The 18,797-nt window shown below is 46.4% G+C and overlaps 1 protein-coding gene across 7 annotated transcripts in view; it reads left to right on the top strand.

Annotated features, from left to right (window-relative positions):
* The window catches only part of LOC106603505 (nuclear receptor corepressor 1), a 106,991-nt gene that overhangs the window by 76,236 nt on the left and 11,958 nt on the right, over positions 1–18,797 (top strand). For 3 of the 7 annotated variants that reach the window (XM_082974608.1, XM_014197279.3, XM_014197284.3), the window contains 20 exons: positions 932–1,068; positions 1,372–1,462; positions 3,218–3,680; positions 3,978–4,224; positions 4,813–5,011; positions 5,630–5,791; positions 6,710–6,876; positions 8,012–8,129; positions 8,454–8,540; positions 9,351–9,409; positions 9,669–9,834; positions 9,896–10,030; positions 10,126–10,209; positions 10,598–10,854; positions 10,991–11,321; positions 11,605–11,829; positions 12,908–13,114; positions 13,608–13,757; positions 16,561–16,764; positions 17,004–17,142. In XM_082974608.1, the coding sequence (XP_082830734.1) occupies positions 932–1,068; positions 1,372–1,462; positions 3,218–3,680; positions 3,978–4,224; positions 4,813–5,011; positions 5,630–5,791; positions 6,710–6,876; positions 8,012–8,129; positions 8,454–8,540; positions 9,351–9,409; positions 9,669–9,834; positions 9,896–10,030; positions 10,126–10,209; positions 10,598–10,854; positions 10,991–11,321; positions 11,605–11,829; positions 12,908–13,114; positions 13,608–13,757; positions 16,561–16,764; positions 17,004–17,142 (3,628 nt within the window). The remainder of the gene's footprint in view (positions 1–931; positions 1,069–1,371; positions 1,463–3,217; positions 3,681–3,977; positions 4,225–4,812; positions 5,012–5,629; positions 5,792–6,709; positions 6,877–8,011; positions 8,130–8,453; positions 8,541–9,350; positions 9,410–9,668; positions 9,835–9,895; positions 10,031–10,125; positions 10,210–10,597; positions 10,855–10,990; positions 11,322–11,604; positions 11,830–12,907; positions 13,115–13,607; positions 13,758–16,560; positions 16,765–17,003; positions 17,143–18,797) is intronic. The other 4 variants (XM_014197285.3, XM_014197282.3, XM_014197280.3 and 1 more) reach the window with 4 other exon arrangements.

Below are 18,797 nucleotides of genomic sequence, written 5' to 3'. Positions count from 1 at the left end.
TAAATTTGCAAATAATTCAAATCTGTGTTTGCTTTGTCATTATGGGGTATTGTGTATAGATTAATGATGGGGGGGGGAAACAATTGATTCAATTTTAGAATAAGGCTGTAATGTTAAAATCTTGGTAAAAGTCAAGGGGTCTAAATACTTTCCAATTGCAACGGGATAGATAAACAGTAACAGCAGCGTATGTGATGAGTCAAAGGAGATTAGTGCAAAAAGGGTCAATGGAGGTATTCCGAGTAGCTATTGGTTAACTATTTTAGCAGCCTTATAGCTTGGGGGTAGAAGCTCTTCAGGGTCCTGTTGGTTCCATATTTGGTGCATCGGTACCGCTTGCCTTGTGGTAGCAGAGAGAATAGGTTGACTTTGGTGGCTGGAGTCTTTGACAATTTTGGGGGAGAAAGGATCATGTCCATGTTGTATACTGTAGGTGTGTCAGTGGTTTTCTGGCCAATCAATAAATAGGGCAACTGGACCACCTTTATCATTTTGAAGTGACTACTACTACAAAAAAAATATCTAATCATAAGACTATTACAAGTGACTCAAACCAGACGCTAAATGTTCTGTCCAGTGTCCTCTGTCTTCTCATTAGTTCAGATGGTGTTGTAATGGGCCTTTGTCCTATTCTGGGCTCCAGTCTGAGGTGATTTGTCAGTGCCGGTGTCCTTTAGCTCAGAAATGCAGTGAAGGAAGGGGGAGGGAGGCTGTCGATCTTCCAGTCCACTGCACCTCTCTGTAAGCGTAGTCTGTCGTAAACAGTTTGAGACTCCATTAAAGCTAATTGTTGGATTAGATAAGTGCTGTTGGCCTGCAGGGTTTTACCAGGTGAGATGGTGTCAATCTGTAGTAGGTTAATATTCAATGAATATGCTTAATCTGGGCCTGTTTTAGGTTAAACCCAGTCTCCCTCTCTCTCCTCTGCCAGGCCTTGTGGAGCACGGGCGCAACTGGTCAGCCATTGCCAAGATGGTGGGCACCAAGAGCGAGGCTCAGTGCAAGAACTTCTACTTCAACTACAAGAGACGGCACAACCTGGACAACTTGCTCCAGCAGCACAAGCAGGTACGGCAACACTCAACACAATTAATTACCAGGGTTGTGTTCATATGGGAACATAAAAAATGTAAATACAATGGCAATAAAAGAGTACACCTTATCGTCCAGGGAGTCCCTCCCGGTTTCAGTTAATTTTCTCAGTTTAGTGCTTAATGAATACACCCCTGTTCAGGTACAATGTGAAGAGGTTTGGTTCCTTTAACGTCTATTAGAACATGTATGTCTGTCACTATCTTTAATCGATTTTCTGTATTAATCAGAGGAGCAGTGAAGTTGATGTAGTCTGTTCTATAACCTGTGTTGTTTCAGGACACACGGCGGGCACGGGGAGATCGAGACCCGTCTCAGAGCGAGAGCATGGCTTCAGCTGACGACGACCAAAACCCAGAGGATAGTGATGGTCAGTCAGAGAGATGTCGCACACCATCCATCTGTTTATCCTCGCATTCAGACACACTTACACTGTCTGCACAAATACACAAACACAACCATTGTTATGAATTGTTTTTGATGATTATTTATTTACATTTGATCTGAGTGAATAAACGATGTAGTTGTGTGTGAATGAGAAAGATTTAGAGAAACGCCTCTATGGAAGAGTGAAGCGAAGTGTAAAAGAGTGAGTCCACTTCAGAAAGAGCCTCTTGAACTGTCTGTCTTCTGAGAATTTGATTTGAATTATGGCGAAGGAGCCCCGGTATTTTCTCTATACTGTCTGTAGTTTTAATGAGAGAGAAAAAAGGGATCAAATGGAAAGGGAGAAGGAGGGGGGGAAAAGCGAGAGATAAAAGATGTGAACTAATTCTGACTGCTGGGTCTGGGTTATGTAACTGTTCCTTGGCTTTGAAGAAAGCGTGTTGCATGGAACGCTGAGTGCTACTCCGCTCGTTTGATCCGCCGGGCCTCCCCCGGTTTCTTTCTCTACCCCTCTCCCACTCTCCCCAACTCTCTGCTCTTTTCCCCATCACCCGGTCTCTTTCTCCTTCTCCTCTGTGTCTCCTCCCTCCCCCCTCTCTCTCCCTCTCCACTTGCAGTCTTCTATCTCTCTCGGTCTTGCTCTCTCTCTCTCCACTCTTAAAGTTCTAAAATGCTGTCGTAACAGGGCAGAAAGGGCCTGTTTTGAATATTCAAATCCCTTGCCCTGCAATGCTCTGCCACGTATGGGGATAGGTTAATGCGTGTGAGTCCAGATTAAGTCTGAGACCTTTCCATTTCATCCTGTCCCTAAATGTCCTCATGAATTCAATGTCTCCTTGGGTTTGTCACAGACCGATCACTCACCGACTGTCGCTCTTGGCCATCTCTTTCTCTCCCCCTCTTTCTTCTCCCCTTCTCTCTCTTTTTCTCTTTTGGAGTGGAGTCCATCTCCCTCCAGCTTTTGGTTGTGGTAAAGCAAAGTGGCTGAGGTGAAGCAAATTGGTTTAAGGTTGAGCCTCTCACCTGACCGGGAGGAGGGAGGTAGTAGAGGCTTCCCCCTAGCCTTGCAGCCTGCTAGTCTCTCTGTCTGTCTCTCTCTCTCTATCCCTCCTGCTGCCCCTCCTGATGACAACCAACTACAATCAGATATTTGTAAAGTTGTGTCTGGACTACAGAAGGTCACTATATTATGTGTTGTTTTTGAAGCTCTCATTGACTCCCAAGGAAACTCAAACTGTCCTCAAGGTCTTGGTTGGTTGGTGTAGCTGACTGCAGAGTGTCACGTGGTTGAGCATAGGCAGTAATGCTGCTGGGAGGGTAGTGTTCAGTGTTCTAAAACCCTGCTTCTGTCATTTAGATTATTTGTTTTTGGTCACATTATTTGGACAGAATCTTTGGCGTTCGATTTGATTCAGTTTGACCTCTGTTAGGGATTTATCTTGGCATCGACACATGCTTTTTTTTATTATATTTTTTTTATTCAATGTTCAGGTTTCTTCTCTCCATGGCAACAGTGCCAGACACAGGCAACATTGCGTGCATCATTGGTTTGCAGCATTTTTATGCATTTTATGTGGTCTGTCTTTTTATCTATACTGCATATTTTTATCCATAACATTTCTATCTGCTTGGATCAGTATATGTGTCCCTCTCCTCAGGGTCACTTCCTATGTATGCCATGCAGATTGATTTAAGTGTGTCTCACCCATGTCTTTTCCTGTTCTGTGTGCCCATAAAGGTGGAGAGAACAGCTCAGACACAGAGAGCGCCCCGTCCCCGTCCCAGGCGGACCCCTCCAAGGCCGGAGGGGATTCCCAGAGGGGAGACGGAGCTGGAGGGTCAGAGAACCAGTGGTCCGACAAGGGCCAGGCTAGCAATGGGAGGGTCCAGGAGCCCTCCTATGGGGAGCTGAGGGTCAAGTTGGAGAAGAGCCCCGAGGGAGAGGCCAGAGAGCCTGGCTCTCAGGAGGATGGGGAGAGGGCCCGGGTGGCCTATGAGGGCCATGGGCACCCCAAGAGCGAGCCCCAGGATGTGGACATGAAGCCTGGGGGGTCCGGGGAGGTGCAGGTGAAGGTGGAGCCTGACTCTGCCAAGGAGAAGGGGGAGCCAGAGAAGCAGAGGGAGGGGCAGCACTCAGACAACGACTCCAGCGCCACCTGCAGCGCCGACGAAGATGTAGACGCTGAGCCCGAGAGACAGAGGTGGGTCAGGATGATGATCACAGGGATGGCCACTTGATTTGGACTTAAAAAACAAAGCTATTTGGGTGAAGCTAATGATCTCTCAGCTGTTGATACTATCAGTATAGGGGATCAGATGAGGGCAAAATGTACTTAGATTAATTATTAAGGTGGTAAATGGTTGATATTATTAGTGGTAATTGAATCGTTCCATACAGGACTCCTTTATTATAACTCCTGTGACCGTTACCTCAACTCTTTCTGACCAGTGTGTCTCACCGTTCCTCTCCTGTCTCCCCCTCTCTCCTGTGACCTCAGGATTTTCTCTAGTATGGACAAGCCTTCGTTGCTCAGCCCTCCCAGCTCAGTGCTGATGTCCACGGCCAAGCAGGCCCACCTCAACATGCAGCAGCTCCAGCAGCGCGCCGCTGCTATCCCGCCCATGGTCAGTCACTATAGCAACCCACACTTTTCTATGATCAGATATGCCCATTCGGAGAGGCAGGCACACGGAGGCAGGCAGCAGGGTGAAAGCATGTCTTATTTAGACCAACCTCCCTGTCAAGTGAGTCCATCATCCCCAGCATTTTTCCAACCAACCTGTCAATCAATCAATTTGTTACCAATCATTAATCTTCTGTCATTCAATCAGTTGAGCAATGTGTCAGCATGGATTTAAATCAATCAAATTGTGCCCATCTTTTGTGTAATCAGTCATGCTAATGTACTGACACTGTCAAATGGTTTTCTGATGTCAATTTCTTTTCCTCCAATGGCCTCTTCTATGGTGCTTCTGTCTTTCTTATGGAATGAGATGAGACAAACTGGATTGTTTAAGCACTATGGCTGAGATTTGTGTGCAAAACACGAACACTATCAAATCTGACAACTGTTTAGCTAATGTTTTACATTTCAGTCATCCAATGTCCATTATCTTTTCTCTGGGATGGTTTAAAGTCATGCCTTAGTACTATGCGTTTAATTCTAACACTGAAGTCCAATCAACATCTACTTTTCCTGTACTCTTACAAATGTAGATCGAGGAACTTCAGGGTTAGTGGGCAATGCATCAGCCGCTCGCTTCACTTGTACTGAGCTTGTGTCCCCCCCAGTCTTCCTCACATGGGCATCTCTCCTCGCCCCCTTCCTGTAGGTGGTTCCTTTTGGTCCTGGCGGAATTTCCATAGGAGCCCCTCTCAGCGGTTTCGCCATGTTCCAGCACCAGATCACGGCTGTGCACGAGTCAGCCCACGCCGAGGAGAAACAGAGGCAGGACCAGGCTGACCCCGAGCGCAGCAGACAACCCTCCAACTGCTTCACCACCCACAGCCCCACCATAGTGGACAGGGAGGGTAAGAGAGAGTACACACCTATTTACACACCGATATCCTCCCTCTGAGCCCCTACCTACCTGAGCCTCTCAACCAACAGCAGCCTGTTTGTAGCCAATGCATTTTTTCTGTCACGTTCGCTGTAGTTCACCGTCTTAAAAGGAAATATGAGAGGAGAGAGCAGGTTCAGACTGCCACTCTAAAATGTCTTTCTGAGCCAGAACAAGATGTTAGCTGACCCCATTTCACCTCTGATGCGAACATGAAGCCTCTGATGGGGAAGGCTTGTTTTTCCTGAAATGCCTCTGGGGGAAGAGAGGGATTCTGCGGTCGACTTTTGAAGGCGCATGACTTGAGTGTGTCAGAGCAGGAGACAGTCAGTGCCTCCCAGGCAGACAGAACTGCGAGTCCATGTTAGAACTGGTGAACTGCGAATCCATGTCAAGATGCTTCTCAATCATTTTTAGTTGTTTTGGAATGAATAATCAAAATCAACAGCATGTGTCCTCAGAGAACTGAATTTCCTTAAATTGTGTTTCATCTTCTGATTCTTTGTCTATTTGTGTGTGTGTGTGTGTGTGTAATTTGTTGTGGCAGTGTTTTCATTCATGTGTCTCGGTTCTGTGTTGTGTTCTCCAGGTAAGCCCTTCCCCTACATGCCTTATGATATGAAGATGGCTCTGGAGCAGGAGGCCCAGTCTGGTCGGCCAGGCTCTCCCTACAGGCTCTCTCCCAGGGACATGAGCAAGGCCTCTCCTCAGCCCAACGACCCCAACGCCTCCCGCTACAGCGTGCCTCCAGGTAACCGCCCTCTGCTCTGTCCTCCCCCATCTGACCTCCTCTCTACCATTCACCTAGCCTGGTACCATACTGTTTGTGCTGTAGCCAACTCTTGTTCCATTGGCTAAAGCTCGTACCGTTGGCCTTATTTGTTTCGCACTCCACCCCCCTACTCTTTCCCCTTTGTCTCTGAGTAGATTCAGCTGTAGTGTAGCTGGCCTTGAGCATCTATCTGTCCCTATCATGAATTAACATTACACACACAGCCTGGCTGCAGTAAGGCTTTATCAGTATTTCATTATGGAATAGCTTGTTTTCATATCTCCCGTGTGAGCTGCCAGGGTGCTGACATCTGTGCCTTCTGTAGGAACTCTCCCAGACAAATAAAACATTTTCGATTTAGTAGAGTGCAGGGGCATGGAGGACGGGTGTGCGGTGGGGAGGAAAGTAACGGGCGTTGCTTCCTCAAGGCAGGTCACTCCCGGTCACTTTGACTCACTAACAGGGTAGAACACTGCACTCTGGGAAATCTGTGGGGGCAGGCTTAAACATCTGTGGGAGCAGCATTAGGGCAAATCAATGTTTGATCATCATGCACTCATCGATGGGCTGCTGGTAGAGCCTGTTAGTAAGACTAATGAATGATTCACTGGCTGAGAATGACAAACAATTTGGGCTGAATTTAGTAGCAAATATAAGGAATGGCACCCAAAGAAAAAATTATCCATACTGGACATCAATTGAGAATTTTTTTCCTGAAGTGTTTTTGGTGCAATTGTGCAGATACTTTTCAGTGCCTCTGGATTCTCTATTCTTGCCACACGTTTTTTTGTGTTTTCTCTTTCTTTACTCACCCTATCCTAGACAAGTCTCATGCTAAGTGACCATATTATCGAGTGTGTCACTTTCTAACTTTTACTGTTTTCTCTCCTCTCCCAGTGCTCCAGCCAGCTCCCAACCAGGTGGTCCAGAGCCTGCCTGATGGAGTCCGTGTGACTTTCTCCAGACACAGCCGACCCGCCAACATTCCATCTCCTCCTCCGCTCATTCCAACCTCCAAACCCACAGACAAGCCTTCCTTTATCCAGGGTGGCTCCATCTCCCAGGTAAGACCCCAATCCATCAGGTGAGGGCTCAGATCCAGCCAGCCCCCTGGTAAAGACCCACACAGGTGTAGCTGGACAGGGCCGTTTCTAGCATTTTGAGTGCCCTTGCAGTTGTGGGGCCCTAAGCGGCGCTTATGTCCCTTGTGCAGCATTTCCCAAACTAGGGGTTGCGACGTAATGTGGGGTCGCCTGATTTGAAAATGGGGTTATACGAGAAACTCAAATACATTTTAATTGCGCTTGGTTCTTAGAACTAGTGTTACGTCAGTAACCTCTGGCTGCCACTAGATGCGGTTGTAATAAACAGTGGTTTCTGTTTTCTTCCTACAGATGTGGCTCTATCATTTGAACGGATTATGCTACAAAATGTTATGACCCCATCACTGAACGATAAGACTCTCAGTAACACATATGGGTCTTCTGTTTCCCTCTACAATGACCACAAGCCTCATTAGAATAGAGTGGACATGAGCAGGCACTAAATCAGACTGGGAAAGAAGATCATACAAAATTATTGCCTGATGATCTTCTGAACTCCCCAATGCCTTTCCACATGTGTTTCAGTCACTTGAAACCGTACTTATTTCAGATTGAAATACTGCCAAATCTACTGTCAGACTGATTTGGAATAGAATGTCATAGCCCCAATTTTAAAAAAGTAGGCATTTGCTATTGATGCCATCACTTTTTTTACATGGTGGGGTCACAGGCCAAAAAAGTTTGGCAACCCCTGTGCTTGTGCCTAGAAACGGCACGGTAGCTGGAGCTTTTGGTATGTTCTATTTGGTGGAAGAAGTGATCATATAGTTTTTCGGCACCATTCTCTCTTACTTATTCAGTCATAATATAGCAGTATTTGTTGTGTGATAATGATTTACTAAGAAACCGATAAGGGTATTTGCCCTTGTAGCACACGGTAGTCTGTATTTAGTAAAAGTTACTAGCTAATATGCCAAAGGGGAAACTTCGGTACATGTCACTTGGATCCACCTTTATTTGTGTACACTGCACCTTCCTTGTATTTCCCTGCTGTATATTTCCAGACAAGTTTCAAGGTTTTTCAGAAATCGTGTTTAACCAACTGGAATTCTGCAATCCTGACCTGATTCTGACCTGTCTGTTCCGGCCATTTCAGGGGACTCCTGGTACGTACCTGCCATCTCATGCTGTCTACGGTGGCCCAGAGGGGGCAAAGAGTTCTGTGGGCTCCATATCCCTGGGCCTGCCCAGGCAGCAGGACCCCACCAAGCCTGGTATGACAAGCCAGTCTGGACAACACACACACCCTACCCACATTCCCAATGACTAAACTATAATACTACTTACAATAAATGCCCAATACATGGCTCCCAATACATGTCTTCTTACTAAGTGGTATGCTAGTGTGGATATTGGAACATAGCCCTGCTGTCTATCATCATGTCCTGTCCTCTCACTGCTATTAGATTTGCATGAGAGAGGCATCTTGTTCAAGTTTAATCACATTCAGACCTGATGTGACAGTCCCAAATATCCCACTTCCCTTCCCTAATTGTCCCCTGTTCATTCTGTCCACCTCCCTCCCTCCCTCTCCCTAGTGTCCTACATTAAGCAGGAGGAGAGTTCTCCGCGTGGCCAGTCTGAGGGACTCCTCTCTCGGACGCAGTATGAGGGGGTAGTCAGAGGTGCGTGTCTGTCTGTCCATCTCACAACCTTTCAATCTGTTTGTCAACCTGTCTATCCTTCGGTGTGTTTCCCCTTTCACCGTGGTAAAGTGTGTGTGTCACTCACCAAACGATGCAGATTCCAACAGTGAATACTCAGAAACCACACCTGTGTTCAAATACTATATTATATATTTCAAATACTCAGTGTTTGCCTGCTTGTAGTGGCAGATGGGTGGGATTTGCATTTCTGGGGCTAAATATTTCAAATACTATTTGAACCCAGGTCTGTGAGAAATTTAAGAGAAAAAGAGCATTATCACAGGCTGAGGGAGAAAATAGATAATGAAATGGAGGAGTCTGGCACCGACCTCCACCCTACCTCCCTCCAGCCCTGTTTGCACAGACCTGACAGAATGTGGCATGCTGGGGAGGGAGAGAGAGAGGGAGTGGGCCTTCACAAGCCCAAGTTCAACAAGTACCTCCTCTCACCAGCAGTCCTCATCACACCTTCTTCTACAACTGACCTCTGAGGTGACATGGGGGTGTGGTGTGAACTTCAGGCCATTGCTCTACTCTTCACCCTGAAGTGTGCATTTGTTCACTCCCCTTCAAAGATTTAGAAGCATTACATTAGTGTAGCCAGAGTGTAGCATATTTCTTACACCAATTATATTTTACATCCTTGGAGTCAACAAGTGCACAGTTCAGGGAGAACGAGGGGAAAATTGGAATTGAGCTTGAGTGATTCTGAGCAGGAATAAAATGCCAACTGTACAGCCCTCATGTATCCATGCATACCAACCTCTCTCTCTGTTGTCTTCCTTCTAGGAGGCCCAATGGATGGGGGTATCAACAGGGGAAACCCAGCCAGGGGATCAATCACACAGGTATTAGAATGACATTAACATTGCTAAACCAGTATGTGTGTCCAATCACCACCCTGTCTATGGATGTCTTATAGAACAATTTAGTTTATGATTATGTACATCTGTGTATATTCCATGAAGTAGTCTAATATTCTTGGAGCAAATTTCTTTGAAATGAAAAATGAAACATTTATTAAATAGTTTCCGGTTGCTGATCTTCTCCCTCTCTCTGGACCTATTTCTCTCTCTCCCTATCCCTTTCTCTCTTCCATGTGACCAGGGCACGCCAGCCCTGTCCGGGTCCAGCATTGCGGCTGATCTGCTGAAGGGCACCATCACCAAGTTGCCCACGGAGGACCTGAGCAACCCAGAGAATGCTCGGGAACAGCTGGCCAAGGGACACGTCATCTACGAAGGCAAGAGTGGACACATCCTCTCCTACGACGGTAAGGCTAAGTTCTGTTAGTGGTCACTCTGACTTGATCCTTTTGTAAATCTGTAAATCAGCTCCTGTCTCCGTAGCCATTAAGAACCCAAGAGAGGCCACGCGTAGCCCCAGGACAGGCCATGAGCTCAAACGCTCCTACGATATGATGGAGGTCGCCAGAGGCCACCCCGGGAGAGAAGGAGCCCCCTTCGAAGGTAAGGCGTGTGTGTTTTGTTTCCTTCTACCCTCGTCTCTGTGCATATATTCAGGCCACTGTGTGAGAGTAACTGACTGTGTGTGTGTTTGTCAGGGTTGATCAGCCGAGCCCTGCCCAGAGACAGTCCCCACGGGGACTCTAAGGAGAGGCCCATGATGACTGGATCCATCATGCAAGGTAATTAAGTTATCAGGTGTCATTACAGCTCCAAAACTCAGATGTACTGGGGCGTGAGCGAGAACCTGGCAGATCAGATAATTATAATGAAGTCAACTATCTAAATCAGTCAATTGAAAACAGCTAAATCAATTAAATTAATCAGATATGATTTTTACTATGTAAATGTAACCCACATTAAAGCTGAAATCTGCAATGACACCACTGTTAACCCCCCCAACGCATTTGTTTTTGTTTTGTTGATGAAACAGAGGAACAATGCTGTGCAATGATGTCCAAGGGAAAGAAAATGTGTTTGTTGTTTGAAGTAACTTCTTTGTTGTTGTAATATCTTGTCATTTTCACCATGTACAGATTCCAGCTTTGTGTTTTTCTCTTCCCACTCCAGGTACACCCAGAACCTCTGCAGAGGCCTATGAGGAGAGCATGAAGTACGGCAAGCAGATAAAGAGGGAGAGTCCACCCATCCGCTCCTTTGAGGGGGGGATAGGTAAGGGTAAGCCCTACGAGGGGGTGAACACCATTAAGGAGATGGGCCGCTCCATCCACGAGATCCCCCGCCAGGAGCAGCCTGGACAGGACCCCCGCAAGACCCCCGACATGGCTGCCAACATCCGAGCCTCCATGGAGGGCTCCATATCCCAGGTGTGTGTTTGTGAGAGAGAGTGAGCACATTCGTGTGTGACAGTGTGTTTTATTAGCCTGATTTGACTGAGTGCATCGTGTCGGTCTGTCCGTTGTCACCAGCAGACTCTAATCCCTCCTCTCCTCTCTCTACCAGGGCCATCCTCTGAGCCAGTCGGCCATCAAGCACAACGTCAAGTCCCTGATCACCAGTCCCAGTAGGCTGCCCCATGGTCACACCATGCCCCCGCTGGAGGCCATGGAGCGGGCCAAGTATGAGGAGAGCAAGGCAGCAGCGGAGCAGCGAGCACGCCACACCTCTGTGGTCAACTCGGCAACCTCCGTCCTGCGTTCCACCCACCAGGAGCAAGGAAAGTCCCAGCTCAGCCCGGGCATGTACCAAGATGCCGACGCCCGCAGGACCCCGGTCAACTACAGCACTAGCTCCATGTCCAGAGGCTCGCCAATGCTGGGCCGAGGACAGGAGGGTACGTCTTGTCTGACCATCCCTCTCTTAGTCTTCGCTTTCAATGCAGATGTATCCTGTCAGCTGTATCTGACTGCACCATGTAGTTTCACTGTACAGCAATCAGTTCACAAGCAATGATGTGTTGCTATGGGTCTTTACATCATTACAATTTGCCGACATTGAAAGTGTTGAACACATTTTTGTATTAGCTAGTTATGTTTACAGTTCTATATATAAATCGACTTTGTGATTTTGTATTGATGAAACCCATTTGTAATTGTGATCATTTCTCCCCTATCAAGGCTCTGGGAAGCCTGCATCCCATGACCGGAAGAGTACCATGACCCCCACTCAGAGGGACAGTGTTCCAGCCAAGTCTCCTGTGTCAGGGGGTGACCCCAACCACCCTATGGCCTCCCACAGCCCCTTCGACCCCCACCACCGCCCCATGGCCCCCGGAGAGCCCAGGTTCCACCTGCCTCCACACCTAGACCCTGCCCTCTTCCACAGGGCCGTCCTGGACCCAGGTAGGACACGCTACACAGCCACTCCAATGAACCTAAGCCAACCTCCATTAAACGACACAGTAATAGACCTGAATCCTGGAATGATAGAATGATTCTGGGTAAACTGATGACGGGTATCTTTGGCGTCTCTCATTCATAGGCACTGAATGTCCTGTCCAGTCTCAGGTTGAGTCAGTTGACGTCAGTAGGGATGCACGATATATCGGTGAAAATATCGGAATCGGACGATATTAGCTAAAAATGCCAACATCGGTATCGGGCCGATGTTAAAAACCGATGTCAAGTGCATACCTATACAACGTTGATACATGATATAATGACGCCACGTAAAATTTTGCGCTACACATGTAACACAGCATTCCTGACCTGTGCAAAAAAGTTTGCAAACACCGGCCACGAACGATGTATTTACACAACCACTTTGGTAATAAAGCATAATTTGTTCGACCGCAACTTCTGGGTTAGCTAGCTTTAGCTTGGTAGCTAGCACCAATACAACCAGCCTGAAAACAATGACCAGTAGAAACTGCAGTCATTTTCATTATTTTTAGCAATGATTTAGGAATCCTTGTAAGTATTAGCTAGGATGCCACTTGCTGTTCGCCTATTGAAATTGAACTCAAGTTCATGAAAATAAATAGCTAGCCAGCTACTTATCCCTGTTGCCCAAAGCTAACGTTATAAGCAGCCAGCTAGCTTCATCTGGCTAGTGAGGCTTGAACGGACTGGGTTATGTGTTATAAAGCTAGCCACAATAAGGATTAGGCTTAATAGTGGGATTTGCGGTTTGCCTTCAAAATAAAAGTACGTCATTGACTGATGCAAATGAATACAAATAGTAGAATTATGCCGTACTTTTATTTTGAAGGCTAACCGCAAAGTCCACTATTGTGGCTAATCCTTATTGTGGCTTGCTTCACATAGATGGGTCCGACCACAATTAATCAAATAAGAACTGTCTTATAAAATAGGATTATTTTAGATGTTATATCGGTGCATCACTAGTAAGGAGTGCGCCTGTTGTTCATATTATTGGTCTCTGTTTGCTCCTCATCTATCCTCCTCTTCCCCCTTGCAGCTGCGTACATGTTCCCGAGGCAGCCGTCCCCAACAGGCTACCACAACACCTACCAGCTGTACACCATGGAGAACACGAGGCAGACCATCCTCAATGATTATATCACCTCCCAGCAGATGCAGGTTATCCCACGGCCCGATGTCGCCAGGGGCCTGTCGCCACGGGAACAGCAACCCATAGCTCTGTCTTACCCTCCCGGAGCGCGAGGTACTGGACTCTGGCGGCTGGCTGTCCGTGTGTCCCCCTCTCACGGAGGGAGGTGGGGGGATAGTACTCAGACTGTGTGCTTGTGAATTAGTGGCTACCTTTTTCCAGACGCTCAGAAGCAAATGACCCTCACAAATTGCCTCATCATATTGATTTAGAATTTTATTTTAATTTACTATAGCTGATTTGTTTATGTATATTTTGGGGCTGCAGCTGACTACAGCTAATACTTAATTTTATGAATTGGGTATTGACAAACTTCCCGTTTTCATTTGCCCAGTGGTTGCCTCTTACAAGGTGACCACCACTCCACACAACTTTTAAAAAGCAGCCCTTAAACAAATAAAATTATTATTTTTGAGCACTGTTCAGAGTAAGGTGACTGGTAAAACCAAGGCTACTGTACACAGTGTTCATTCATAGCTCTTCAAATTGATCCTATGGATTTGGTTCATGTTGCTCACTGTTGGCCCTTTGCTTCTGTCTGTAAAAGGGATTATTGATCTAGCCCAGATGCCTCCAACTATCCTGTTGCCTCACCCTGGGGGAACAGGTACTCCCACTTTGGACCGCATCACCTACATCCCCGGAGCTCAACCCCCTTTCCCTCCTAGGCCTTTCAACCAAGCCTCCATATCTCCAGGTGAGGACCCCATCCTGCCCCAACCCCAACCTGACACCCTTCTTGTTCCTTTGTGCCCTCCTCCTAACCTCACAGCCCCTTAAGCACTCTGCCCTGCTACACTCCCCTGAGTTCTGAGAATCTGAACATACCTATACGCACCTCTATGTACCAGATCTAAATAAACACATAGTTCAGTAACTTCTCTTCTCAAAATCAAACATTCGCTTTGTTAAAAGTTCAATTTGAGATGGTACCATGCAACCGCTGTTGAAAGATTGTCTGGTCAACATCACGGTGATAGTCTAAACTTAAGCTTTGGTTGTCTTCCATGTCTTCTCCCTGGACCTCCTCAATGTCCACCTCTTGAACATCAGACTCTGAGGCATCATCTTCACTGTCACTTTCCAACCTTGTTGAGGATGGCTCGCTGTCGGGCTCAAAAAGCCTAACATTTGCCCGGATGGCCACCAATTTTTCAACCCTGGTCAGCCTGTTGCGGGATTTGGTGTGTGTGTTCCCAAACAAGGACCAGTTGCGCTCTGAGGCGGCTGATGTTGGTGCGATTTGGAGGATGATTGAGGCAACAGGGGAAAGAGCTTCAGATCCACAAAGTCCTTTCCACCAGGTGGCTGATGAGAGATGTTGGCACGACTGCCATATTGCATCCATCCCAAAGCCCTTGCTTGCAAGTGCACTTCGCCAGACTGCCAAGAGCCTTGCCCTTATCCAGGCCAAGGTGGCGAGACACGATAGTGATGACACCATAGGCCTTGTTGATCTCTGCACCAGACAGGATGCTCTTGCCAGCATACTTGGGGTTCAACATGTACGCTGTGGCGTGTATGGGCTTCAGGCAGAAGTCTTCACTCTTTTTGATGTCTTTCAGAACTGCAGTTTCCTCTGCTTGGCGCAACAGTGAAGTGGGCAGGGCAGTACGGATTTCTTCTCTTACATCCGCAAGTAGAGTCTGAACATCAGACAGAATGGCATTGTCTACCTCAATCTGTGCAATGGCTACTGCTATAGGTTTCAGGCTGCTTATCACTCTCTCCCAAAATACATAATCCAGGAGGATCCTCTTGATGGGGCTGTCCATATCGGCAGACTGTGATATGGCCATTTCTTGGAGAGACTCCTTCCCCTCCAGGAGACTGTCAAACATGACACCACCACCCCAACGGGTGTTGCTGGGCAACGTCAATGTGGTGCTCTTATTCTTCTCACTTTGCTTGGTGAGGTAGATTGCTGCTATAACTTGATGACCCTTCACATACCTAACCATTTCCTTGGCTCTCTTGTAGAGTGTGTCCATTGTTTTCAGTGCCATGACGTCCTTGAGGAGCAGATTCAATGCATAAGCAGCACAGCCAATGGGTGTGAGGTTAGGACTCCTCCGCTTTAGACCAAGCAGCCTTCATGTTCACAGCGTTGTCTGTCACCAGTGCAAATACCTTCTGTGGTCCAAGGTCATTGATTACTGCCTTCAGCTCATCTGCAATGTAGAGACCGGTGTGTCTGTTGTCCCTTGTGTCTGTGCTCTTGTAGAATACTGGTTGAGGGGTGGAGATGATGTAGTTAATTATTCTTTGCCCACGAACATTTGACCACCCATCAGAGATGATTGTAATGCAGTCTGCTTTCTCTATGATTTGCTTGACCTTGATCTCTGTTGAACTCTGCATCCAGCAAATGGGTAGATAAAGCATGTCTGGTTGGAGGGATGTATGCTGGGCGAAGAACATTCAGAAATCTCTTCCAATACACATTGCCTGTGAGCATCAGAAGTGAACCAGTTGCATACACAGCTCGAGCAAGACATTCATCAGCCTTTCTCTGACTACGTTCCTCCACTGAGTCAAAATAAACTCCTGATTCCAGGAGGACCATGAGCTGTTGCTATTAATAAGGTGTCTGATTCATCATTTTCACCTCGAATAGAAGTAGAGGGACTTTTGTCAGAGGTTGCTTGTTGTGAACGCTGAGGGAACTTTATGCACTTGGCCAGATTCTGCATCTTTGTTGCCTTCTTCACATATGATTTGGCACAGTATTTGCAGATGTACACAGCTTTTTCTTCTACATTAGCTGCAGTGAAATGTCTCTACACATCAGATAGTGCCTGTGGCATTTTCCTGTAAAGATAAGAATTTATTTTGTAAAAAAACCCACTAGAAAATACAATTCCATGTACAGATAAATAGTTAAGCAGTTAGATTAAACAACTCCTTTGTAAGATAAATGTTTTAAAATGAAACGTGTATGGCAACAGCGGAATTAACACTCAATTAGCAGGCTCAAGCAAGCTAAAACCCACATAGTAGCAAAAAGGAACTAGCAGAAGTTGTTATCAATGATTTAAACACGTTTTGCTGTAGGCTACTATTTACTAGTTAACAAAAAATCATGTATGTCATATAAAATATATTCACCCCACCCAGTATCGTAATCTAAATTTACCAGAAAGCGTATAGTCCTTGGTTCAGACTGTAGTAGTGTGGGCTCAATAGCATCTCATTAGTGTGCAAGATCTTGTGAATTAGCTGTACATGTGATGGAAGAATGCACTGTGCATGCAGAGGGTTGCAATTCTATTGAATTGGGGATAGTTTAAGAAACATATGCCACAAAACCTAGAATTGCCTTATGTGTATCCCACAGAAAAGGTTCACTGTTATAAGCTAACTTTGATGAATTTAAGCAAAATTCCCCAAATTCCCGGGCTTAACTTCCCATGGAAATTTCCCGGAAAGTTTCCGACCCTTTGCAGCCCTAATGGTGTGTAACCCTGCTGTGTGTGTTGTCTGTTTCTTTGTGTCTACAGGCCACCAAGCCCACCTCGCAGCTACTGCAGCGGTCAACCAGGAGCGAGAACGAGAGAGGGAGCGTGAGCGAGAAAGGGAGCGTGATCGGGAGCACCGAGAAAAAGAGCGAGAAAGGGAGCACAGGGAGCGGGAACAGGAGCAAAGACAACGAGAGCGTGAGCGAGCAGTGGCTGCAGCGGTTGCCAATGACTACATGCGTGGAGGTGAGACTCGTCATTATATTGTATAGTGCTGTACTATGTCATCAATAATACAGAAATGCATGTGAATGTGAGCTATATAATAGTAGTTTATTTCGATTGGACCTGGCTAGACAGATGCTCTCACAGAGTTAAGGATTTATGTAGCCTGTATTTTGCACAGTGTTGGAAAAGCCATTATATGCTTCCAACTTTGAATTGTTCTTCTCTGTTATTGAAATCCGCTTCTATTTGTCCCCTAGGTCCAGGGCAGCCAGACAGACCAGGTAGCCGTGGATACCTGCGTAGCCCCTCCCCATCTATGAGGTCACAGGAAGCCCAGCAGCAGCGGCCCAGCATCTTCCAGGGAGCCAACAGCAAGGGCGTCATCACCCCCCTCATGTGAGTCTCTAAGCTTGCTCCGCTCTGGCCTGGTAAGCCCTGACCTCACCTCATGTACACTCTGATTCTTAGTGGGTGTGTGTGTGTACTGTTAATCCATTCTTATGGGCATACTTTCAGTTGCAAACCGCAACACGTCAGGAGCATACCTGCCTGCACTAAATGTTTTAATGTTATGCCGTTTGCAATGAAAACCCTGTACATGCTCACAAAACATAACAGCCCTTCTACTCTTTACCCTCTCCCTTGTTCTATATATTTACAGTACCAGTCAAAAGTTTGGACACACCTACTCATTCAAGGGTTTTTCTTTATTTTTACTATTTTCTACATTGTAGAATAATAGTGAAGACATCAAAACTTTGAAATAACAAATTTGGAATCATGTAGTCACCAAAAATGTAACCTTTGACTTGATGACAGTTTTGCACACTCTTGGCATTCTCTCAACCAACCAACTACAATGTAGAAAATAGTAAAAAATAAAGAAAAACCCTTGAATGAGTAGGTGTTCTAAAACTTTTGACCGTGTGTGTGTGTGTGCTGGACAAAAATATAAATGCATTATGTAAAGTGTTGGGCCCATGTTTCATGAGCTGAAATAAACATTTGTGAGCGTTTCGCCTTTGCCAAGATAATCCATCCTCCTCTGGCATATCAAGAAGCTGATTAAACGGCATGATCATTACACAGGTGCACCTTGTACTGGGGACAATACAAGGCTAATGTGTGGTTTTGTCATCCAACACAATGCCACAGATGTTTTGAGGGAGCGTGCAGTTGATATGCTGACAGCAAGAATGCCCACCAGAGCTGTTGCCAGAGAATTGAATGTTAATTTGGCAGTACCTCCAACCAGCCTCACAACCGCAAACAATGTGTATAGCTTCATGTGGGAGTGGTTTACCCCATGGTGGGGTTATGGTATGGGCAGGCATAAGCTACAGACAACGAACACAGTTGTATTTTATCAATGACAATTTGAATGCACAGAGAAACCGTGATGAGATCCTGAGGCCCATTGTCCAGCCATTCATCCGCCGCCATCGCCTCATGTTTCAGCATGATAATGCACGACCCCACGTCGCAAGGGTTAGTGGTTAGAGCGTTGGACTAGTAACCGAAAGGTTGCAAGATCGAATCCCCGAGCTGACACGGTAAAAATCTGTTGTTCTGCCCCTGAACAAGGCAGTTAACCTACTGTTCCCCAGTAGGCTGACATTGTAAATAATAATTTGTTCTTAACTGACTTGCCTAGTCAAATAAAAGTAAAATACTTTTAAAAATGTATCTTTACACAATTCCTGAAAGCTGAAAATGTCCCAGTTCTTCCATGGCCTGCATACTCACCCATTGAGCATGTTTTGGGATGGTCTGGATCCATGTGTATGACAGCGTGTTCCAGTTCCCGCCAATATCCAGCAACTTCGCACAGCCATTGAAGTGGAGTGGGACAACATTCCACAGGCTACAATCAACAGCCTGATCAACTCTATACGAAGGAGATGTGATGCGCTGCATGAGGCAAATGCTTGCACACCGTTCTGGCGCTCAACGTTTCCAACCACTCCGCTAAAAACCATCCTGCGCTCACAGGGGAAGAAAACTGTCGCTCCATTCATTAAAAGCACAATTTAACCCACACCCATCTATTT

This window comes from Salmo salar, chromosome 04 (assembly GCF_965601325.2).
Source record: "Salmo salar chromosome 04, fSalSal1, whole genome shotgun sequence".
Classification (NCBI taxonomy): domain Eukaryota; kingdom Metazoa; phylum Chordata; class Actinopteri; order Salmoniformes; family Salmonidae; genus Salmo; species Salmo salar.
The sequence above is the reverse complement of the archived record's forward strand: the minus strand, read 5'-3'. Positions and strand labels throughout refer to the sequence as shown.